The 24,003-nt window shown below is 42.1% G+C and overlaps 1 protein-coding gene across 1 annotated transcript in view; it reads left to right on the top strand.

Moving 5' to 3' along the window:
- The first annotated feature begins 1,449 nt into the window (after positions 1-1,449).
- NDRG1 (N-myc downstream regulated 1) overlaps positions 1,450-24,003 on the top strand; it is a 39,470-nt gene continuing 16,916 nt past the window's right edge. The window contains exons 1-3 of the mRNA XM_014882129.2: positions 1,450-1,558; positions 14,935-15,013; positions 17,632-17,667. Coding sequence (XP_014737615.2) covers positions 1,485-1,558; positions 14,935-15,013; positions 17,632-17,667 — 189 coding nt within the window. The 5' untranslated portion in view covers positions 1,450-1,484. The remainder of the gene's footprint in view (positions 1,559-14,934; positions 15,014-17,631; positions 17,668-24,003) is intronic.

The raw sequence follows: 24,003 nt of genomic DNA, 5'->3' as shown, positions 1-24,003 counted from the left end.
CTTGTTCCATAACTTTGGTACACTGAGCTAGACAGATCTTCCATAATAAACACAGCATGCCAGTGACCAGATGACATAATTTTGAACATATGACTTTAAAATAGGCTCAGCTGCAAATTAAATTATTTGTGATGGTTTAATTGGTTTCCTGGCATCGCAGTGTGAAACTATTATGAAAAAGATTATGCCTTTTATCATTCAAAAAACAAAGCAAGCATATACAAAACAGTGCTATCTTAGGATGACAAATACTCTCTTGCGTTGTTCAGAAATACTCTTCATCCTTGCAGACATTAACCAATCAAAGGGAAGAAAACAAGACATTTCCTTTATTCTACAGTTGGTAATACTTCAGAGTTATTGCTGCATAACATGATCTCCCATAATTTTGTGGTGAAAAAGAAATCAGACTTCCAGAGTTCTACTTCCAAAGGCAGCAGTTTCTAACTCAGGTGTAGAAGTTGACTTAGGAGGAGAGAAGCTCATATGCATTTGAACAGAAGCAAGCTTTTGTAGACTCGACTTAATAACCTTATTATATAGCTGAGAAAACAGGCTGAGAGTTAAACGGCTTCAGAGTTTGAGGAATTTCTGATTTCCTCTTCAGGCCACTTCACAAGGGGGAATGACAACATGTTGTGGATTTCATGTGTTTGGGTCACAGTAACATGCCATATAAGTGAAGTTTGTTAAGTGAAATCACACACTTGGGGGAAGAGCGTTTTACAGAAGAGTTACAGCAAAAGCAGCTCAGGCTGTGACAGTTTAACCCGCCTCTTGGCGGATGGCTACACACAGAACTGTGCACACACAGATACTCTTTGCTCAGCAGGCGAGGGCCTCTTTTTTTCGAATAAACGATTAGCTGGGCTTCTTGCCAAAGGGCTGCTCACTGGGAAACTCACCCAGCACTTGCAGCACCCGCTGCACCCTCTGAACTTCACCAGAAATGTGAAAGGCATTATTTCGCTCCTGCAGTTGCAGTTCCTTCCTAGTGGTCATTTTAATGTGTGAGCACAAGATTTTGCAACTCTGGCAAACAGATTTTGTATCTGTATAGAAGTATGTCCGCAGGACTTTGACCACCTGTGCCAGGACCCCGCTGTCGCCATCCTCGGCTCAGCCTTTCCCAAGGCTGCTGCTCGGTCCTGGGGCAAGCCCTTGCACCCATTCCCTTCTCCTCGCCGAGCTGCTGGAACCGGGGAAGCGGGCGCGGCTGCTCTCCAGCCTGCCCGGGAATGCGATGGAAGCGCTGAGCCCGGGCTGCGCGGCCAGCGAGGAGAGGAACCGGGTTTGCGGGTGGGTGTCGGGGTCCCTGCTGACACCGGGGTCGTTGCTGACACCGGGGTTCCTCTGGGCCGGGCAAGGAGCAGCAGCCACCGCGAACGCCCGCGGGGCGAGCGCCCGCGGGGCGAGCGCAGGGGCGAGCGGGCGGAGCCCGGGGCGAGCGGCGGCACCGCCCGAGGGCGGGGCACGGGCTATAAATGGACCCGCGGCCACTGCCACGGGCCGAGCGTGGGGCGGCGGCGGCGGTGCAAGGACAGCGGGAGCGCGGCAGGTAAGGGAGCTCTGAGCATCTTTACATCTACCTATCCATCTATCTATTCATCCACCCCCGCGGACCTCGCAGTCCCCTCGAGCGCGCATCCTTTCACCGCCCTCCTCCTTTTTCTCCAAAATAAATCCTTTTCCCCGTGGCTCCGAGCAGGGCTTTGCCAGGTGCCGGGGCAGCGGGTGGCTCTCAGCGGCTCGGAGGAGCAGCTCACGGCGGACCCCGGCGCTTCCCGGGATGCCGCTCCAAGGGCAGCTCCCGGATAGCAGCGGATGGGATGGGATGGGCTGCAGAGCAGCTGTGAAGCCAAGGCACGCACTTTCTCTGCGGAAGTTGACCGCTGTTGATTGCTTGTGTTTCGCTGCTCTCGCAGCCCCGTGCTGGGTCCGGAGCGCAGAGCTGTCCGCTCGGTCGGTTCGGTGCTGTTGCTGTCGTCGTGTGTCACGACAGGCACAGCTCGCCAGGCACTGCCCGGCTCCGAGCACTTGGGAGTGTTTGCGGTGGAGGCTCTGGGCTTGATGGAATGAGGGATTTCACTTCTGCTAAGGAGAAGGTTTTGGTTAATGCTTTTCATCGTGGTTCAGTTTTCCTATGAAACACTTGCAAGGGGGCATTGCTCACTGCATAACCCATTACTTCACAAGGATTACAGTGCCCTGTTTAGCACTATCCCCAGATAGAAGTATTTATCACTTATGTTATTTTGATAATTTTCTTTCTCTGGTTTAAATAGGAACTGTATTTTGAACCTAGAAAATGCAATTGTAGTGACACGGAAGACAAAGACAACCTGAAGCTTTCTGTCTAGGTTTTCTGCATGGTGTTTTGATTGTTTTGCTTTCTTCTGGCTTTTTATCAACTTTTTTTTTGTGTGTATCCGAGTGTGTCAAAGATACACAGCTGCTGCAAGACTCACTGTTGAGGGCAAGCTATGGGAATAACCTGTAAAGAGGAGCTATCGAGTGCTTCAGGTAAACATCTGAGAAGCCTGCCTTGCTGTTTTTAGCCTTGGCTGTTACAGGTGTGATTTACATCAAAACTTCAGCCAGTGGCATTAAGCAGTGCACTTTGAACTTGACTCTGGGAGCATGTTTGGTGGTTGTTTTTTGTGTTTTGATTTTTTTGGTTTTGTTTGGTTTTGGCATTTTGTGGGGGCACTTTCTTTTTGTTTGGTTGTTTTTTGGTGTTTTTGTTAGGGGTTTTCTTGTGTGGATTTTTCTGTTGTTTGTTTTAATTTTGTGGTCTTTTAACCAGAGTCTAATGTAGTTTGACATGGAATTACTGTGTTTTTATCACAAGTACTTGAGTAAACAGCAGGCAGCTAATGCTGTATGATGTTCTGTACACAGTAAGACTTTAATGACTTGGGATGAAATGCTAAAGTTTGGAGTAGAAGCAGTACAAATAGTGATTCTTAAAGGCTTGTACAGTTCCTAGGGTACTAATGAGTCCCAGGCCCTCAAAGAAGAGTAACTCATGAATGTGTTCAGGAGGAACTGGTGTTTGTTTTGATATGGAAAACACAGATGTAGCAAAAGCAGGTTTTAATGTGGTAATGATAGACTCCTTAGGGTTTGGTTTTAATACCTAATATTTTTCAGTAAAAACTGAGCAGATGCCACAGCATAATAGTTCAGGGACCTGGAGGCCTTAGCTTCTAAATCCGAGTTCCTTGTGCAGCAGATAACTGAATGGGTTTGATTTCAACTTTGAACAGCAATTCCTACAATTACTGAACTGAGAAATCATAGAATGTGTTGGGGTTTTTTTTTTGAGGATTATCTAGTTCAACTCCCCTGCCATGGACAAGGACACCTCTCAGTAGACCAGGTTGCTCAAAGCCCCATCCAGTCTGGCCTTGAACGCTTTCAGTGATGAAGCATCCACAGCTTCTCTGGGCAGCCTGTGCCAGTGCCTCAGCACCCTCACAGTGAAGAATTTCTTCCCAATATCTAGCTAGAATGGATAAACCTTCTTTCAGTTTAAAGCCCTTCCCCCTTGTCCTGTCATAGCATGCTCTTGTAGGAAGATGTGTTCTTCCCCTGAAAATGGGCACTGCAAGGTTGACTGACCTTGAACCAGGCTGAGAAAAAAGGGTCTAGACGAACTAGGGATTTCATTTGTTTCCCTTGGAAAGAAGGATTTGTGTACTTATTTCCTGCATTCATTGGCCTCTTTACCAAGATGACAGCAAGATAGAGATGTCAAAGCATCAGGTGTCCACAGAATTAGACAACAGCCAAAGAAGTGTCACCCTCTGCTGAGGGAGGGCTGCCACATGCACTGCCTGCCTTTGGGAACCAGCACCTGGGCTACCAGAAAACAAACTCTTAAGGTTTTCAGTTTGTGCCTTTCATAATGGCCTTTTTTTTTTTTTTTTTAAATTCTTGACAAAATAAAAGGAACACTAAAACTGTGACAGACTATCTGGGTAGACTGTATGAATGTTCAGTAAAACCAGCAGGATTCCCCTATTGTCTTTCATCCAGTGGGAGGTACTCTGCTCTTTGGATATTCCTTTTTGGATTATGACAACTACATGGGGAGATTACAGGGCACCTTTTGGAACATTTTGCCAAGGGAACCTGGTCCTTAGAGGTAGTTATAAGGCAATTAAGTATTTTGCTCTTGTATTTCAGGTGAGATTAGCAGTGAAGTGCTGGGAGAAAAATTCTTTGATTCAGATTTTTAAGCCTAAGTGATTAATTTCTTTGACTGAAGTGCAACATAAATCTTCTCATGAGCAGCTTAAGAGATTTTGACAAACTTCTAGCTTCCCATAGAAAATACCGTTTTTTCACTTAACCTCCTTAGAGCACAACACATAGAACATACATCTAATGAGACATTTCCTGCTTTTATTGTCTCAAAATAGACAAAGTGTAAAAGAAAAGATACAGAAGGGGTGAAGCTGGCTTGAAGCTCTTCAGAATGAACATGAGCAGAAACTGCAAAACTCTCAAAAATAATACAAATTCTAATTGTGGTGGATCAGAAATGTTTGCATCATGTGCACAGCAGGACACTTAAGGCAGCAAAAGCCTGTTTGCTGTCAGGGAGAGCACAGCCTGGGGAAGCAATGGCCTGGATCAGTTCAGTCACAGCAATATTCAACATGAGTGACTTTCTCTAACTGCTCTGGTTTGACCACTTGAAAGGAAAACTTTCCAAAATACAGGAAATGCAACTGCTTAGCATTAGCAAGGATGAGGTACTGGTTTTGGAGATGAAGTAAGACTTTCAGATGACCTTTTAGAGCTAACTTTCATGTTCAGTCACAGCTAGAAATACAGAAGTACAGGAGGCCCTGATTTTTCCTATCACTGTTTCATTAAAAAGATTGCACTATACTTAGAGACTGCCCTTGGCTTCAGCTTTAGGTGTGAATTTGAATTTTTATCTAAGAAGGATGGTGATGTCCCTGAAGCTGTCTCTGTGGACAATTTCCCTGGACAGTTAGGTGGGGGTTGATCTCCAGTTTCAGCAGCTCATCATAAAATCATACAGGGCTTGTGTTGGAAGGGATCTTAAAAGACATCTAGTTCCAACCCCTCTGCCATGGGCAGGGATGCTACTCACTGGATCAGGTTGCTCAGGTCCCGGAGCAGCAGTTACACCTCTGTCAAAAGCTTTGTCCCAAAAGTTCCAAGTAAGTTACTTGCTACTTCTGGAAAGCTAGGGGAAATATTCTGCAACTGTTTCAAAGACTAAGAGTAAGGCAAATCCATTTTCAGGTTCAATGGTATGTGCTCCCATGGATGACTAAAATCTGGGTTAGACATCTTGGAAATCAATGGCTGTGAATATAATGGCTATTGAACTTGGTGTTTCTATCATATGGTGGGAGCTTTTTTCCCCCATCTGTGTCACTTCCAGAGCCCTGGGTGACTTCAGTGAGGGACAGCTAGTGGCAGGTAATCCCTGCTGTTAATTTCCTTTGGCTGTGGATTTTAAGCAGCAGTAAGGAGCCATTCAGAGTTTTTCCTGGATGTGTTTACATATCATTGAAGTGTTGTTATGGCATAATTAAACCCAGTACTGTGAGTCCATGTGAATTAGTGTCATTATTTGGTGTTTAATCCAGAACAGCAAGTGTGGAGTACAGAAAAAAGTAAAGCCTGAAACTGTCCAAGTGTCAGACTTGAATGTACAAGTTCCCATGTTGGATGATGAGGGCAATGAGTTTTACTTTTGTTTCAGGGCTGCTGCAGGTTCTGGTTTATTTTGTTTCCCAGCTGGCACGAGAGTGTTGCCTTTGGATAATGCCCAGAAGTTTGCTGTCAGAGGGGGTGTTCTCCTTGAAGAGGTGCTCTGGGTTGTGCTTGCTGATGCACAGCTGGACTGCCTATGCTGAAGAGATTTTCTACAGCTGTATCTCTTTGTACTAAGCAGGATGTGTGTCAGTTTTGCTGCTCTTATTTTGTGTGGCTGATCACATTTCCTATGTTTCTTTTGGGTTTGGGGCTACTTCCTTTCAGTTAGCTGTCAAAATTTTAATATATCTTTTTCATCTGTCAAGTTTTCTCTCTTGGAAGCTGGAAGTTAGTCAATATAACTCTTCCTTTTCATGACTTGTTTTAAAACAACTGAGTATTCACTACTTTTCCAAGCCATCAACTGGCTGCTTCCTGCCTGACCTAAGTATAGCTTCAAAAGTATAGCTTTTTCAGCTTATTTTCTACCATGGATGTGCAGGGCCAGTCTGTTAGACCTGTAGAGATGATGCAGAAATTAGTGGAAACACCAAACTTTAGGACTTATTGCAGCATGAAAACCCAGCTCACTGCAAAACAAATATTCCCATTTCCTTTAATCATTCCTTGCATTTATTTTTTGTGTGTGTGGTTTTTCTGTCCTTGCCATTTCACCACTCTTACAACCTGACTTTAGGAAATTCTGAGTTTTAGGAAGCACAAACTAATAAGGCTCTTAAACTCTAATGACATGAGGATGACTCTGTAGGTGGAGGCAATGGTATTCAAAACAAAAAAGTGGTCATATCTGGTAATGTTTCCTGGTAGGCATAAGCTGTAATGGAAAAGCAATCAGAAAAGTAGGATACAACTTTCAAAGGAACTTTTATTTGTGAACACAGTAAACAGACATCCAGATGGGAAATGCACTGTTAAAGGAAGGAGAGATTGCTCTTGCTGTGGGTTTTTGGGTTGCTTCCTTCAGGAAGCTTGTGTGCACCTTGTCAAACTAATGATGTCATTTTCCTGCTGCTCTAGTTCTGGAGTGCTCCAAACATTCTTTGCATGTACTGTAACATATCCCTGCGAAATTAAAGATGTATTTTTATCCTAGGACAAACTGTGGTATTTTGGGCTATGGGATTAATTATGCAGTAGTAGCACTACAGAATTTTATGATGACCTTTTACATTTCCTTTCCTAGATGATTCAGTTTTAAGAGCATTGCATTTTTTCCTATGTTCAACACTACGAATTTTATGAAGTTTTACATAAAATCCCAATGCTCTATAGAAGCTTGGACATGTATAACTCCAACCCTTCTTGTAAACACAGCCTGGAAAGTGATAACAAAGATCTTTGCCTGTGATAGGTGCTAACCTGGAGTGTAGATGGGTAAGGCTTTGAAATAAGTCAGCTGAGGATGGTGAATTGCCTGTTGCCCACTTTGAAGGATTTTGAAAGGGCTTGTTTTGAGAAGTAAGGAGTCTTCTGGTACTGGATGGTGCTGATTTAGAAACTCCTTCACCAGTGCCACCTGTTGTGATACAGGCTGTGTGTTCAGCTCTTGGGAAGATCACATTGTATATTTGGGTGCTGATGCTCGCAGGCAGTGGAAGATTTTTGCCCAGATGTAGTCCCAAGTAATTCAGCATGTGAAAATGCTTAAATTTGGGTAATTTTATAAAGGGACTTGTTTGGGAAGAATGAAAGATGTGTCTTAACACAATGGCCATTTGTGCAGAGTTTGAGTTCAGCTTAAGCTCTAGAAGGCTAAAGTTCATCCTAGAAAAGGGAACTGGCCTTGCATGGGAACAGAATAATATCCATAAATTATACTCTTCTCCTCAGCAAACAAGCAGAAATTCTCATGCACTCATCATGGAAAACTTCAGCCCAGATATTTTGGCAGGGGTTAGAAAGAGAACTTGTAATACCAATGACCAAGCAATTTTAATAGGTGGTAGAACAAGTTGTTTGTGTACTCAGAAGCTGCAACCTGTATAGTGCAACCTCATGAATAAATGCAAATTAAGAAATGTCATCAACCTTAGCTGTGGTGCTCTGTAACTTAAGTCCTCATCATTGCAGCATCAATGTGAAAATGCAAAGAATCCACTATATTCTTGTGAGGATGCAGCCTAAAGAGCTGGGCAACATTCCTCATCTGAGTACACTGTGAGCCTCTCCCTTCTGGAATAATCTCAGTGTGTTTTTGTCTCTAACTTTGACAGAACCACCCACTTGTTGAAGTGGCTGCAGCTGGGCAGCAGCTCTGAGCTATTAAAGCATGGCAGAATGAGAATAGGAGGGGGCAGGGAGCATGTCCTGACACTGGTGAGCTGCAAGAACAATAGCTTTTTTCTTGTCTGTTTAGACTGTAATCTTTGTGGCAGAAGCAGTCTCTTCCATGTTATGAAATACTTATGAGGGAGCAGAGATGGATTAAGATCTGTTATTTCCTCTGCCCCCCAAAGCCCAGCCCAAAACCCTAGTGCAGAGCAGGTGTCAGGTCCTGTGTCAGTGCATCACCTTTAATCTTTGTTTCAGAGCTTTGTGGGTGCTCAGTGGAAGGAGCAGTGGGATGGATGCAGAGGAGGGTGCTGGGACAGTGGAAGGAGACAGGTTGGCTGGGGGAGTGGGCGTAAGGAAACAAGGCCTGGGAAAGCAGCTGATGGCTGTTCATCCTTTCCACCCTCCAGTGCTGCCACCCATGGCTGGAGCCCGTTACAGCTAAAGCACAACACTGGCACCGATGTGAATGGGCAAGTCTGTCTTTTTAAAGATCTAGTTCTAACCTTTCTTCCACTAAGCCAGGCTGCTCAAAGCCCCATCCAGCCTGTTCTTGAACACTTACTCTGCACTATCAGACAGAACCATTTGTCACAGAGGTATGACCTGGGGCAGTTTCAGGTGTCAGATGCTAAAGAACCATGAGCTTTTGACAACTGCGTTAGGGTTTGTAATCTGTCCCTCACAGAGCTGTGATGTTACAGTGTAGGTAGTATCAGGGATTGCTACCATAGGAAAAAGCCCTAAGGCATTGAAATATTTCAATTTCTCTGCCAGCTAGGAAGAGATAGCTGCTCATTTTATTGGGAGGGGGTACACAGCAGGGGTGCCCAGCAAAGCAGCAATGGGGACAGCAGACATGTCCTTTGGCCAACTCACCAACCCTTCCCACAGCCAGCTTCTGTTCCTGAAACATGGGAGGACCTCAGGCTTTCTAAGGAACATTCTTCATCCCACAGAGAGAGAGTTGTGCAAGCTGGATTGCAACAGTTCCTTGCCCAACATGTGTGGGGTAGACAGAAGTGCTGCTTGCAGCTCCCTGTGTTTTGGTGCTCCTATCCCTGTGCAGCTGCCAGGGTGGTTCCTGCGTGTGGACAGTGACCAGCCCTGGTCTGAGGAGCTGCCAGTTTCAAGGCTGGGTCTGATCCCAGAGCGACCACAGCTGAGCTGTGTCCAGCGGGCACTGGGGCCAGTGGCAGGAGTGAAAATAAGCCAGGGGAGGTGGGCTGGAGCTGAGCCTGGACATCTCCTCCCTCACTGCAGGAGTGTCCCAGCTGCTGGCCAGTGGGGCTGGGGAGATGCTGTGGCCCCCCAGCTGTGCCTTTGTGCTGGGTCAGCTGCTGGCTCTGTCCCTGCAGCTGTCTCCCTGTGGCTTCACCCAGCTGTTACTTGGTACAGGGCTCGAGTTCTTGGCTGAAAGGTTTTTATTTCCTAATCAGATTGATTAGCACATAGCATAAGCGTAAACTTAAAAATGGTTAAAACTTAAGGCTCGTCTTGGTTTTTTGGCTTGAAATAAAATCACTGTTATGCTACATTATCCTCCTAACAACCCACATTTGGTTTTCTTTTCTTGGATGCCAGCTCTCATTTTCAACTAAAGCCTTCATGAAAACATGCTGGTGGAGTAACTCACAAAGAGGGTTGAAAGAAAATAAAAGTAAAATGATTAGGGGAAAAAAAGTAATGAACTTGAGTACCAGCAGTGTACTACTGTGCTTGAAGAGAGCTGGGTGATAGCAGCTCCCAGGACATCTATGAACTGGAGACCACCAGGCAGCATAACTGTTTCAGTTCCCTGATAATTGGATTTAATGCTTTGATTCCTGAACTTTTCTCATTTGAAACTTCAGGCTATTTAAGAAAACTTCCTTTGTCTCAGGTTATTAACTAATAGTTGCAAATTGAGATAATGTGTAACCAGAGGCTAAGGAAGCCTGGAGAGCCCAGGTAGTTGAGTGTCTTCAGCTTTTGACACTTCCTGCTCAAACTGTTTATTCAGATCCTACTTAACTGTCAAAAGTCATTTGCCTTTTTTAAAAGGGGAGGAGTTGCTGTAAAACCTCTTTCATAATTTGTGTGGAACGATGTCAGAGAAAAGCAGTAACTGTACACAAAGGACCTCGTGATACCAATGCCTGTAACAAAGAGTAGTTTAAACAGGGCAGAGTGGGGGCAGACGCTTATGCTTGAACTGTTTGGATGCTTGCAAATGAATCATTTGATTCACAAACAGGAAGATTAAATTTGTCAACTTTGTTATAAAATACCTGAGATGTAAACTGCACTTAAAGATGCATTATGGCCCATAACCTCACATGGGTGCTGTGAACTGTCTTGTCTTGATGTCCGCTTATCTCTGTTTAGTCTCTTAGTGGAGACAAGGGGTTTTTTTTAAGCTTCCCTCCAGTTTGCAGTAATCATGTTTATGTTAGGCCAGTCAGACAAGTTTACAGCATTTACTGTTAATGACTGGAAGAGGTCTAATTGACTGTGGAAGGCTCAGAGGTTGTTTGAGCATCACAGCAACTTTCCTTCATTGTCAGAGGCCTGAGATGCTTGTTCTTTGGTTTTTTTTTTTGTTTTTTTTTTTTGATGTGGTTATTTGCCAATCAACTTTTTCAGAGCTTTTGAGACATTTTTAACTATATCCTCATCTCATCCTTGCATAATTGTTCTGGGAGCTGCTACAGGTGGACAAAACCTCTGCCACCCCTGTCCATCCTACCTTCTTTGGTAACAGTGCTGAAGACACCTGCAGCTTTTAAGGGATGATGTGACTGCCTTGGAAACACCTTTCATCTGTGGTCCTGGAGTACAAGTTTCACATGGTCCCTCTCTCTCCAAAGAGAACACCACCACTTCTTGGGAGCTGAGGCCCTTAGTGCCCACCATTATTTCCATCTTTACCATTAGATGTCATGAGTATTTAATCCCACATGCGAAGTGATTGCTGTCCCTCCTGCTTGCTCAGCCTGCAGAGATGAAAATGCCATCAAGGTGCTCTGGTTACCCTTCTACACATCAGTATTCAAAAGAATCTGCTGCCGTGTTTAAACAAGCAATTTTGAGGAAATTGCCTTCTTTATGAAATGTTCAAGCAGGAGCCTTTTGTTGCTCTTTGTTTTCTATGATAGCACATAAATAAAAAACAATTGGGTGTGAGGGCAGAGAAATTCTGTAGAGCTGGTAGCAGTGCCCCAAGCCCTTTGTGGGTGTGAGGCCATTGTTTGATTATGCACCTCATGGCACAAGCTTGGACAGCCCTGCATGTGCCTTCAGAAACAGGAAGTTTGAAAGGGGAGATCTTGGAACTTGTTTTCCTTCTGTGCTGGAAAGGAATTCGGTCACACATGTTCATATTACCTAATGTTTGGTATTTATGATTGCAGCATTGCTGGGGTCTGAGGATGGCCTGATGGGTCAATCTTAGCCTCTTTGCTGGGATCTCTTATGCAAAGCCAGGCTGCACATTTATTCTGCACCTTCTGCTACCAAAACAAGGCTGCAGCAATGATTGTCCCTCCAGCAATGATACAGAGGGAGAGGGGATTTATTCTGAATTTTTAATATCAAAATAATCAGGCTTCTGATAGAGATTCCTGTGCTACTAGCCTTGGTTATGACAGGTGCTGCAGTGGTTTTGGAGCAGTAGGATTGGGCTGGAAGGGGTATAGAAAAGCCTCTGAATTAAATTAGTCAGCACAGCATTGTACAGATGACTTCACCCTTCCCCACACCTCCCTTGCTTCCTAGAGTCTGATGCCTTTCCTACTACTTGGCAAAGGTAGATCAGTTTTAAAGCATTTTGTCACCTCAGAAGTGCCTTAAACATTTCGTTTTCTCTTAGAAGTATAATTATTTTATAACTTAAACCACTAAGCAGCAGTTGAAACAGGTGTCTAGGTGCAGAGTGGTGGGTGGCCACTGGGTGGAAGTGGCTTGTCCTGGAGAGGAGAGCTTGGGACCTCTCAGTAGGCTGAGTTGGCCAAGCAGAATGAAAAAAAGTTGTTTTTTTCCAAGTTGGCAACTTTACACTACTGCTTGCAGATATAAATGAACTTTGTCTTTGTAAGGCATCTGTGAGGCAAGTGCTTTGAAATGTGTATAAAGGGATGCTTGTATGGTTATCTATTCAGGAGAGTTCTGCAGATACATTAGCTTTGAGCTGCCCTGTCACATCACAGAGGGCAGCACAAAGCACCTATTTAGAAAGTATAAAATTTGTGCTGAACAAGAGTGGTACGAAACCACTTCCCCATCTTTCTCCTTGGAAAAAATAAGATGTTTTTGACGGTGCTGTCAGATAGCAGGGCTTTGTTTGCCAGCTCTTCTGAACAAACACCGTGTTGTTATTCTGCCTTAACGCAAGGTTGCTGCTTGGTAGGAACGTTTCAGGTATTCCTGATGCACAGAAGGAAAACCCAGACCTTGGCAATGTCTGATCTAAAAACATTGTGGCTCCAAGATGTGATATCTTTCCAAAAGTGAGAACTTGGTGACGATAGAGCTTTTGTTCAGCAAACTTGGTGTCAGTCGTGCAATCTGCTGGTCAGCACTTCCTAATGCCGGCTCTTTCGGAACCATAGAGCAACAACTTTGAACTATTATGAAAACAGGATTGTTTTTAAGGCTATAAAAAGCATCCATCTTGTTCTTTTTTGGCACAGTTTTTTCACTCATCTGTAGTCAATGCTCTGAGTCCCTGAAAATCTGAAAGTACCCCATGTAAACATCTCTATTCCACAAACAGTGACTGTGGCTTTGTTCCCTGAGTCACTTCTTACTGGAGCACTGCAAGGGGACCTGGCTTCTTACTCTCCTCACCTATGGGCAAACCATAGGAAGATCTCTTGCACTTCTAATCCCATTGCAGAATTAGGTGTAATATTAAGGTACATGTCTTAATAGAACTTGCTGAATTAAAAAAAAATGTGTAGGTGCAATTGCATATTAATATTTTGTTCTGCAAATATTGCAACAGCATTTATTTTCCTCTCTGCCATGCCCAATGGCTCACTGTGTAGAATGGCAGACTGCATAGATGGCTGTAATCACAAAAACATGTAATGTTTGCTAAAATGTCACTTGCAGTTTCCCAAAATTTTGCAAATTTTTTTTCTGTTTATTCTTTTTTATTAAAATTTGTAATGGGCAAAGCACAGTGGAAAACCTGGAGAAAAAACTGAATCAGAGTCACTTGAGTCTCCTGATTAAGTACGTCTGATGTCATCTTGTAAATTTGAAGTACAAAGCACTGGAAGTGGGATTAGTTTTGGTTCTCTCTTCATGCCTCAACTGGTGGTGTGAAATATTAATGAAAAATTTCTCTAAACTTAAAATCCAGTCTAATATTTACCAAAAATCTCCCCAGTTGCATAGCTAGCAATAAGAATTCCTAAAATCCAAAGCTATTTGAATGTGAATGGACACCCATGGTTTTCCAGCATTAGCTCTTTTAGTCTGATTGTGCCCCTCTGTAGCTTTCTGCAGCATCCAGCTGTCCTGCAAACTGTCATCAGAGCATCTTTGCCCAGGGACAAGTGCATCAAGTTAACCCAATGGGGCAGAGTAAAAAATAATGCTGCTGCCACTGTCTGGATGCTCCTGGGGCTTCACAGCCCTTCTTGAGCCATCAGGTCTTCTATGTAAACAGCATGATGGGCTTAAATCAGATTTAAGTCGGGAGATGAGGAATCATGCTTTAAAGAATCAATGTTTATTGTGTTCTGTAGTTCTATTGCTTATCTTCAGAAAATAATTAAAATGTGTTCAGTTACACTTAATCAATAATTCCTAAATATGTTTCAGGCTTTTGGCTTGCTTTGAGTACACTTACTCATATGCTTTACTTGAGACTGTTCTAAAGTTTTCTTGAAAAGTAAATATTTCATTTGTTTTATAATTGTGTAGATAGACAAAATTGGGGATTTATTAAAGATGCCCAAACCCCACATGATATGCATTTCTCCAGCAGGCTAAAGGATATGTAATGAAAAGACTTTGAGTTGTGTATTTACTGCTGCAGCTGTTATAGGATCTCTTTTGAGAGCTGTTTCTAGTCATTCATTAGAGCTTCAGGAACAGCCCTCTGACTCTGGTACCTTATCTTTGTCAGGACAATGAGAAGATGCTGCTCTTGGCTCCCACTGTGGACCAATGCAGAAGGTGCTGAGCTATGACCTGTGACTGTTTGCCTTGGCAAACCTCTCCTAGGGTTTGCTGTGTCTGTTCCCAGTTAAGCTTCCTGCAGCTGAGTGTTGGACATCACAATGCCAGTCCTGTCCAAGAGCAGGATACAGCAGCCTTGTTCCTTCCTTTGGCAGTTTTGAAAATAGCATTATTGCATGAACCTTGTTGGTGTCCACTTAAAGGAGTATCTGATTTTCACCTGTCCTGAACAATGGAGCACATCTATCTGATGATAAAGTGATGCTAATGTGTGTCCAGTTTGATTTTTCTCACTGTAAAAATCTGGGGAATAGTGAGGGAGCCTTGTGTACACTGAAAGTTTTCAGAAACAATGGTTCAAGCAAATTTCAGTAGGTAGTCATGTAGGTTTGGCTATGCTCTCTTTCACCCGTGGGATGACAGTTTCCATGGTTCTCTCTGTTGTCCCTGCCCTGTTTCCTTCAGCATTCCCTGCTTTGAAGCTGCCAAACTTCTGTTTGATCTTGCAGCCTTAATATTTCTTTAATCTCATATTGTGCAGGAGTGTGTGTATAAATAAACCAGAGAGGCATTTTACAAGAGATTTAAAAGACTTCTGCAAGAAGGTTATAAACTATAACCTGAAAGAGTGGGTCATTGTGGGGGCTGGGTGGAGCAGGATCTTTACTTGTTCCTGTATTTAATCTTTGATGCAAGCTGAGAACAAATCTCTTTTCTTCTTTGCAGATATCAGCTACTGACCATGTCAACAGAGTTCCAGGATGCTTACCTTGCAGAGGTGAAACCTCTGGTGGAGAAGGAGGAGGTAATTATTTTAAAGCTTTTTAGAACTTACATGTTTTCTGTCAGGACTGCTTTTGGAACTGCACATGTTTTTGGATTATTGAACATTATTTGAACATATTTTATGGAAGAAAAGAAAAATTGGAGATAGAATAAGAATAGTTCATTTGGGTTTTTTAATAATGCAAAACTGACCCTAATTATTTGTTGTTTGATTTTGTTCTTTTAATATGATGGTGACACTTTATTCTTTGAATAATGACAGCTCTGGGTGTCTTTAGCTGCATCAAATGATGCCAGTTGGGCAATCTCATGTACATTTATAGCTACACACTCCTCAATGCAAACACAGAGTTTGCTCTGTCAGGTGCCTCTCACAGAGAGTTTTTACATTTCCTTTGGGCACGGCTGAGCTCTCTCTTGTCCTCTCTGAGTGCACTGAGCCATGAGCTGGGTGTGTGCAGCCCACAGCCTGTTGCAGTCACTGGAACTGCAGCACAGAAACATCCTAGCTTTTTTTTTAAAAAAAACTTTGTTATACTTTTCACTCTTTATTGGACTTTGTTAAAAAAAACCAAAATCTACCAACAGCATCTGGATTCAGTGACTGATTCTTCAGTGGTAGCCATACTCTGTGCTTTGGTATGTTCATGGCAAAAAAAAAAACCCACTGTTAATATGTGAAGAAACACCTCAACATTTTCTTGAAACAAAACTACAATTTTTCTCTTGTTCCTAATGACATTTTTTCTTGACAATTATATACATAACTGTTGGGTTTTTTCTGGTATTATACACTAGGATTCATTGCTCTATCTACTATTTTCTTTTTTATTCCCTCCCTCTTTTATGTAAACACTTCAGAAAATAATTTCCACTTGTGACTGCAGTGAAATGGCTAGAGAAACTTCAAACACAGCTCCTTTGCCAAGGACATTGCATGAAAGCAGAGCTTGTTTGGATACCACTGAATGCAGCACTCAAACTTTTCAGAAACTAAGCCCCTTTTTAATGCCCATATTGTTCAGAACTACCAAAGCAAAGGAGATTTTAGGCAGAAGTCCTGTTGGTACTGAAATGTCTTTATTTCAAAGTTCAGAAATAGCTTAAAATACTGATTAACTTCCTGGATTTTGGTAGCACATAGGTCAAAAGTTGGAATCTTGACAGTGAGCCCTATATGCTTTTGTTCATGATGTTACCTTAAATTTTATATGTATGGGGGAAACTAGGGTACAGTTTGATTTTCCTCTGTGGCCATTTTAACATAGATGAAAGATCTTAATGTATTTTTAGAAAGAGGAAAATGTTGCCCTGAAGGATGCTCAGCATATATTGAGATGAACAGTGGAGCTGGTTTTGAGTGGGTTATTGGGTGAGGCCCTCTGGAGTTGTTCTGGTTTGTTGTGCTTGGGATTCTGATACAGCCAAGTCTTTGTTCCTGAGCAGAGATCACCCTTATTTCATATGCTGTTGGTTCAGATGCCAAATATACTTATTCCTTTCAGCTCTGGGTCCCACTGGAAAAGCAGTGGCTGAAATGCTGTTTAAAAGGTCGTGAGACCAGCAATACAGTAAGAGTAATTGCACAATTGCACAGCCTATTGTCTAAAGCACAGGCTGTGCAAAATTATTTCTGCTCAGTTAGATCTTAGGTAGTTGCTTGCATGTCCAGGACTGTGCCTAATTGCCTAAAAGTCACAGCTGTGAGAATTACAGGTTGTACTGCAGTGCTTTGAGGGTCCCTAAGAAAGCAGCTATGGTGCTTCTGACATCTGTCCTTAATTTATCTGGGCTTCTGAGCCTGAGATACTTCCTTGCCAGGATTCTAAGCTTCCCTTTTTATCTCAATATTATTTTTCAAGCTTTGGCCTCTTTTGCACTTTGCCTCATAAAGTGTGTTCTTGGCTGCTCTCCCCTCTGTTTTCAGCCCTGCAGTGGAAATAAGAGTTTGACTTCTTTCTTCTCCCTTAAAAAAAAAGGAGGTAACTATGAGACCTTTTCCCCTTTGAAGCTATAAGCCTTGTAGGCTTTTGGAGGTGGAGAGGTCGTCACCTAACTCCTTTCCTGATGGAGACCCTCGGCAGGTGCAGGAGATTGTCAGCAGCAGCCATGGCAGGTGACAGGTTGGAATGGACTTCTCTGTGTCCAGCCAGCCTCCCAAACACTGCAAAGACTAATTTTGCCAGAATAAGACCCTTCCCACCTTCCATATCATGTAACCAAGTCCCAGTCGTGACTGCTTAACTGAGTTGCAAGTGTTCAGAGCATTCTTGAGCAGAGACTTCCCATCCTAGGCAGGACTGAGGCTGTCTCAAGGTGACAATAAGTAATGCAAAAGAATTCAGTTTTACTGCTCCTTGAGTGTATTGCTCAGAGATTTAACAATAAATGAGGATGCACCAGCTTTTGTCCTTCATTTTGCTGGTCTGTAATCTAATATTTTACTGCTTTCATTTCTCCATGAAGATTAGTGGGTTTATAAGCTCTTGGGTGAATTTTGATGCTCATCAGAAGAGCTTTCATTGAATGCAGAGAGAGAGCTCCCAGCTGCACAACTTGGGGGCTAGAACACATATTCAAGCCTAGATTTCCATAGCTGCAAGTTACTTCCATTAATGCTTTCAAATCTCTTCACAGGCTATCACTCGCCTCCTTCCAGATTTCGATGTTCAGGCAAGTAAAGCTATTATTCTTTCTTTTTTCCTTTTTTTTTTCTTTTTGCACGAGGGGAGATTGAATTGACATTTGAGAAAACAGCAAGATATGACCAGCAAGGACTGCCTGCTTGCCAGGAATGCTGTTACTGTGGGAGAGGGGTCTGAATGGGGCTGTGCTGTAGCCATGTGAAGGGGACCACAGGGGGCCTTTTCACACTGGAGCTGAGAAAGTTTCAGTCAAAGGGGGTGGCTGGTTTGCAAGCAGTTCTATTCTTGCTAAGAGAATGAGAATCTTCAGCAGTGGTAGTGAAAACAATATATTCCCCTCCCACATGGACACACACTTTTCCCAGTTAATTTGCTTTCATTAGCAGTGTGCATGCACTTCCTCAGAGGAAACATTCCTCTAGATGCATCCCATTATGCTGTTGAAATTTTCCAAAATATTCCTGTAGCCTGTGGGGTGGTGGAAGGTGCTAGGGAATCAGTATTGTCAGTAATAGGAGTGATGGTATTTCTATTTTTTTATTTAGAGACGGAGCACACAAGTTGATAGCACATCAGTAGGTCACATGGTGGTCCTTCGGTTTCCCTGAGTGTCATGCTTTTGAGAGATAACTTGGTCACTCTCCTTGTTTTATTGCTATTTGGGCTCTTGACTGACAAGTTTGTCCTTGCTGGTTCTTAGCTGAGACTAAGGAATTGCAAAGCTGCAGGAGCCAGGGTGGATTGAGCTGGGATGGAGATCAGCGAGGGTGTACCTGCCTTGATGAGCTGTGTGAGAGGTGTTTTCCCACTGCTGAGGACAAGGATTATGTACTGGGAAAAGAGGCTCACTGGGTGTGTCATTTTTATCGAGGTGTGTAGAAATGGAAGCAGACTGCAGAACTAGGAAAAGCAATTAAATTGTTCTGATGTCTGTTCAGGTCCTTGAAGGAAATAAAACCCTTCTCTACTTTATTGCATGTTGCACTTTACTAGCACCCATCTGTGTATATTTTTATTCAATCATGTGCCAATTGCTTAAAAAATTGAGCACAAATTAAGTCCTTTCCTTGGAAACCAAGTGAGACAGCTGTCTTAGATGTCTTTTTCTCATCTTTCAATGATTCTTTATAGCAAATCTGTAGTTTACACTAATCCTGCATCTTCCCCCAGCTTTTTTTCTAATGAAATCTGCCTGAAGTCTTGATAAATGTAAGTTAAGAATGTCACCATACAGCTTCTTGCAGGACTGTGCACAGCATGGGAGAAGCTTTCTGTTTGGCTCCAGATTGATCACTTGGTCTAAATAAATTGAATCCCAGATTAAGTCTGCTAACAAGAATACTACAGTATTTTGATTAAGAATGCAGAAGTGACCCATATTTCATTTCTATTATTGGAATAAATTGCTTGGTTTGTAAACCATGTGTATATATAGATTTTTTTTTTTTAACTTGCAAGATCAAATTCTCTAAGCCTTTTTGCTTTTTTTACTCTCCATGTTTTGGATTAACTGTCACTAATCCAGAACAGTGGTTCTTGTCATTTAGCCCTGTTCTGCCAGCTCTTACTTTTTTTTTAATGATCTATCTTTGTTAAGAGTTTAATCTTTAGTTGTTCCAGTTCAGGAAAAATGTGGAAGAGCATTTTAAGAATTGTGACTGCAAAGGAGACTTAGCTTTGGTCCTTAAAACCACAACTACCCTCCCTGTTTCTTTAAGTCCTTTTGTGGTTGATTTGTGGAAAAAGTGCTTTGGAACTGGTGTGAGGTATTTGATTGCTTACTTCACTAGAGAAGCTCATGTGTGTCCATAGAGGACCCAGGTCACTCAGGACTGAGTCTAAAGCTGAAGTGTGCTCTTAGTGAGCAATCTCTCTCATGAACTACTCGGGAAGAGGATGGACCTGGCCAGGGAAGGAAATTATTGGTGTTTGGCAGGATGGAGCTTCTTATTTAATGCCTGTGTATGGATGTGAGTGTCCACCATATCCACTGCAAGCTCCTCCATCCTGCTGGGAACAAGTTAAGCACTGTTCAGTTAATGACTTTGTTTCTGCCAGTAGTGAAAAGAACTGTCTGTGAGGCGTTTTCCTTCTAAGAGTAAATTTTACCTAGTTACTCAGATTTGGAAAAAAATAGATTCTTACTTCACATGCAGTTCTAGACAGACTGGAGTTAAACATAGCTTTCCATTTTTAAAGTAAGCCACTGCATAGAGTATATTGCCCTTATGAAAGCACATGTTGCAAGACATGTGCATGCTTATTCTCTGGAGGAAAATCTTTGTGAAGTTACCAGGGGATGGCCAAGACAAGAGATGAAAGAACTGACAGCTCTGAGCTGCCTCTAGTCAGCAATTTGTCTGTTACTATGTCTGTCTGTGGCACCCACCTGAAAATTGAAGTAAAGGTCTCCTGTGTCTCAAGAACGGGAGTGTTCCTGGCCAAACCTGTTTTAGGATAATTGATGATAAACCAGTGCAGGGCACTGTGCCCTGGATGGCTTTGCTGTCTTCATGCCAAGCACATTTTAATTGCATTTCCAGTTTTATGTATGTGTATTCTCTAGCTCAGTAGCTTTGGAGCCAAGGGAACTGATCACTGTGCACATTCATCCTCCCAGCTCTGTTTCAGTCCATCAGAACTCTGCTTTCTCAGGAACTCAGCACAACTTGGAGCCGAGTGGCAGCTGTAGGGGGCAGAGATGAGGTTGTCCCTTGCAGTTCATGGCTCTGGCTGTCTGTATCCATAGGCACGAAAAATCCTCTTCTGCTTTGCTTCCCGCTCCTGCTCGGGGAGAAGGGAAGAGCTGAGATGAGGAGGGGAGACGAATCCCTGCTGCACGTGGCAGGAGGGCTGGGATGCTCCCTGGCAGGGTGGACACAGTTTGGGGCGTTGCTGTGAGGATTTCCTCATCCTTTGGGACGCTGAAGGAAAGGGCTGGGGGTGGCTGTGGTTTTGTACTCAGCAGAGCAGGGTGACCCAGTGCTAATCGGACTAGGAAGAATCCCTGGGCAGAGCTGTCGCAATAACCTGCGTCAGTTCCTGCAGCAAAGTTTTTGTTCTTGGCTTCCACCTTAGCAGGGTCACTTACATTTACATCTGAAGTCGTCACCCTTATTAATGTAACTGACTCCCAACTTGATTTGGGGAACCTTTTTCTTAATATTGCTAATTTAGAATAGAAATGTTAACAAAAAAAAAAAAAAGTGGGCGTGTGGGCATTGGGGTTTTAGGAAAAAGCAAGCATAAGATAAATTGAAATTCTGTTTTAGAGTAAAAACAGCTAGGGAGAAAATGCTAAAGAACTTCAGGGCAAAGGGGGTTTGAAACTCAATTTTGAAATAGCACATTAGAAGCTTAGATATTTTTGATCTCAAAGAAACTGAAAAAGAAAAGTGAAAAAAATAGTTTATGCAGATATTACTATAATAAAGTTCTTAAGTAATACGAATTTAAAATATACTATCTCCTAGCAATTTAAAAGCTATTTAAATCTTCTTTAAGAGCTCTGAAGCTTTTCCCACAGTTCTAAGGAAAGAGAAGGGAGGTGTATTTAACAGTCATAATATGAATTAAAATAAAAGCATGAGATTGTAATTGAGGATTAAGTACATTTGAAAGCTTTAAAATAATCTTGATGGAATGCAGTATTTTAGTTACAATATAAAACATGACGTATTTAGCACAACGTGCAGTGTGTGTGTAGTTTTCCTTTTTAGATATCTGAGATATTTTGGGTGCATATTCTGTACTTCAGAAAACAACTTGTTCATAAACATGCTTGTCAATCCATGTCTCACTTGCGCAGGGTAGAGAGGGGAAGGAATAAATGAGCCCTCCCGTGTGATAACAAATTGTCTTACCCTTCTAACCTCATGAAAAAATTGAAAGGTCACTTGAAGCAAAAATAAAATCTATTTTAGAGTCTACCAGCTCCTCCAAACTCAGACAGCCTCCCTTAAATTGCATGTATTGGAAGTATTTTTGTGTGTGTTTAGTGCACTGAGATAAGAATGCACCTCTGTTAAAGTAAGAGATGTGAACAGATGGTGTGTTTGTCTTTATCCTTCTATCGGATTAGTGTACCTTGGATTTTTTTCCAAGATAGTGTTTTAATACAAATCAGTTGGTGAAGAGCTTCTTACTATAATGTTGATGTTGATTGGGATGTGCTGCCATCTGTTTTCAGTGCTCTGCATTTTGAAAACATCCATCCCTACATCACGTAGACAAATCTCTTGATCTTTAATAGGATCAATAGGGATGTGAAGTAGTTGATGTCACCAAACAAACTAGTTTGAATTGATTGTTTTTTAGAACCTTGTGTGCATTTCCCATTAAGAATTTGTGCTACAGGAAAATAGCACAACCCTATTGAATTAGAGAGTCTCACTGTGGCAATAATGAGGAATTGAGCCAATTGTTAAACTGTGCTTTGCCAGTTACTGGGAGCATGGTCACCTGTTGTCTCTGAAGTATTTTTAGTTGACACTGAATTTGAACTAGACTCAGGTTTCCAGTTCAGGAAGAGTTATCTGTGGCTGTTAGTGGGATGTGCAGGTTCAAGGGTTTGGTTCTATCTACCATGAACAGACTTTTTCTTTCATGCATGGAGAACAATCCTACAAAGAAAACAGGTTCTGGATTTTCACTGTTGTTACTGGAAAGCTCTTGAAATAGAAATTTGATTGTATGAAATGCCTAATAGTCTCTAACTGAGGAGAAAATTTCAATATTCCACACTCAGCAGGAGATGTGTTACACAATAATGCTTATTCTCATTACAGTGCTAAGGTTGCCAAACTATTATTTTTTTAATTAGCTAAGCATAAGAGAATAAAATGTGGAAAATATTAATTACCATCATTAATTTCAGCTATTAATAATTGCTATTTACTGGCACTGCAAATCTCTTCAGGAGTATTGTATAATGACAGTACCCAAATATATATTAATAATATAGAATGTTACTGGGGCCTTGAGCAATCTGATTTAGTGGGTGGCACCCCTATCTACAGCAGGGAGTTGAAATTATATGACCTTTAATATTCCCTCCAACCTAAGCCTTTCTATAATTATGTTTTAATAGTATGCTATTGATGTACCCAATGTATAATGTAAAATACCATATCTTCTGCCAAATGCTGAACTTAGTGACATTAGACTGGTGATGTAGGAATCATTTAAACTAAATGTTGCCTATCTACTATGGAAATACAGGATATCAAATATTTAAAAGACCTTGGGTTTTTTTTCAGAATCATTGTGATTTAACACTAATTTTTCAGTCTTTTGCATTTACTGCAAACTTTAATCCCAACTTTTAAGAAAGATCTCAATTTTGATTTAATTTAGCATAAGTGTGAGGTGTTTCAGCACTTCAGATAACAAAATGTGAAATGAATCTGAAATTATCAAAATCTGATGGAAACAGCAGCATGAAAGACTGTGCTAAATCCCAGGTTTGAAATTTGGCACTTTGCACATTGTGTGGCAAGGACTTAGTTCATCTTTGATGTCTGACCTCTGTTGAGCACATTCTTCCCCTGGTCAAACCTGGCTCAAATCCTATTTAAGAGTGACATACTCGTGAATTAGTCTGTTTTGGTTTCCCCAGCTGGGCATTATGGGAGTCATAAGCCTATGTAGGAGAGCAGCTTGTCTATATAACCCAGTTCCTGCTGGGGCAAAGTAAAAACCTGCCACCCGTCCTCTGTTTGACTCGCTGGATTTGTCACCCTGTTTTGCCTAAGGATGGTCCTAGATGTGGAAGATACAGCTTACCTGATAAGTAATGCAGTGAGTATGCAGAAGAATGAGGCTATAAGGAGATATAGAAGCTGAAAATTAGAGTTTTGATGGAATATAGTTCAGAGAGCTTAACTTGTTCTATGTACAAGGGGGCTAGAGCTTAATTCACTGCCTCAGATGTAACTTAAAACTGATATCATTGTCTAGTTAAAAAGAAAAGAGATGAAATGTAGAATGATGTTGCCTAGAATCCTTATTTGTGCAGTGTGTACAAAATGTACAGTGCATTCCTTATATCAAATTATGGAGCTGAGATTTAGATTGAATTATTACCTCAGATAGTGAAAGGAAATCAAACCTTTTAAAAAGATTTTTGCAGAGGCTGTACACCTGAGTTCTACAGAATAATTTTTGATAGATTCGAATTTAACTTGGACTTTGTGTGTTACTGCATGGAACAAGTCAAGCAAGCCCTGCAGCAGCAGGCAGTGCACTGCACTGAATGACATGGATCATATCTGTGTCCTGTGCAGTAAATAAAGGATTCTGGTGAGATGCAAGGACTGGCTACTGCCTATAGAATTCTTTGATTGTTATGTGAGTGTAACCATAC

Source organism: Sturnus vulgaris, chromosome 1 (assembly GCF_052056855.1).
Source record: "Sturnus vulgaris isolate bStuVul1 chromosome 1, bStuVul1.hap1, whole genome shotgun sequence".
NCBI classification, from domain to species: Eukaryota; Metazoa; Chordata; class Aves; order Passeriformes; family Sturnidae; genus Sturnus; species Sturnus vulgaris.
This window is presented reverse-complemented; position numbering and strand designations above follow the sequence as displayed.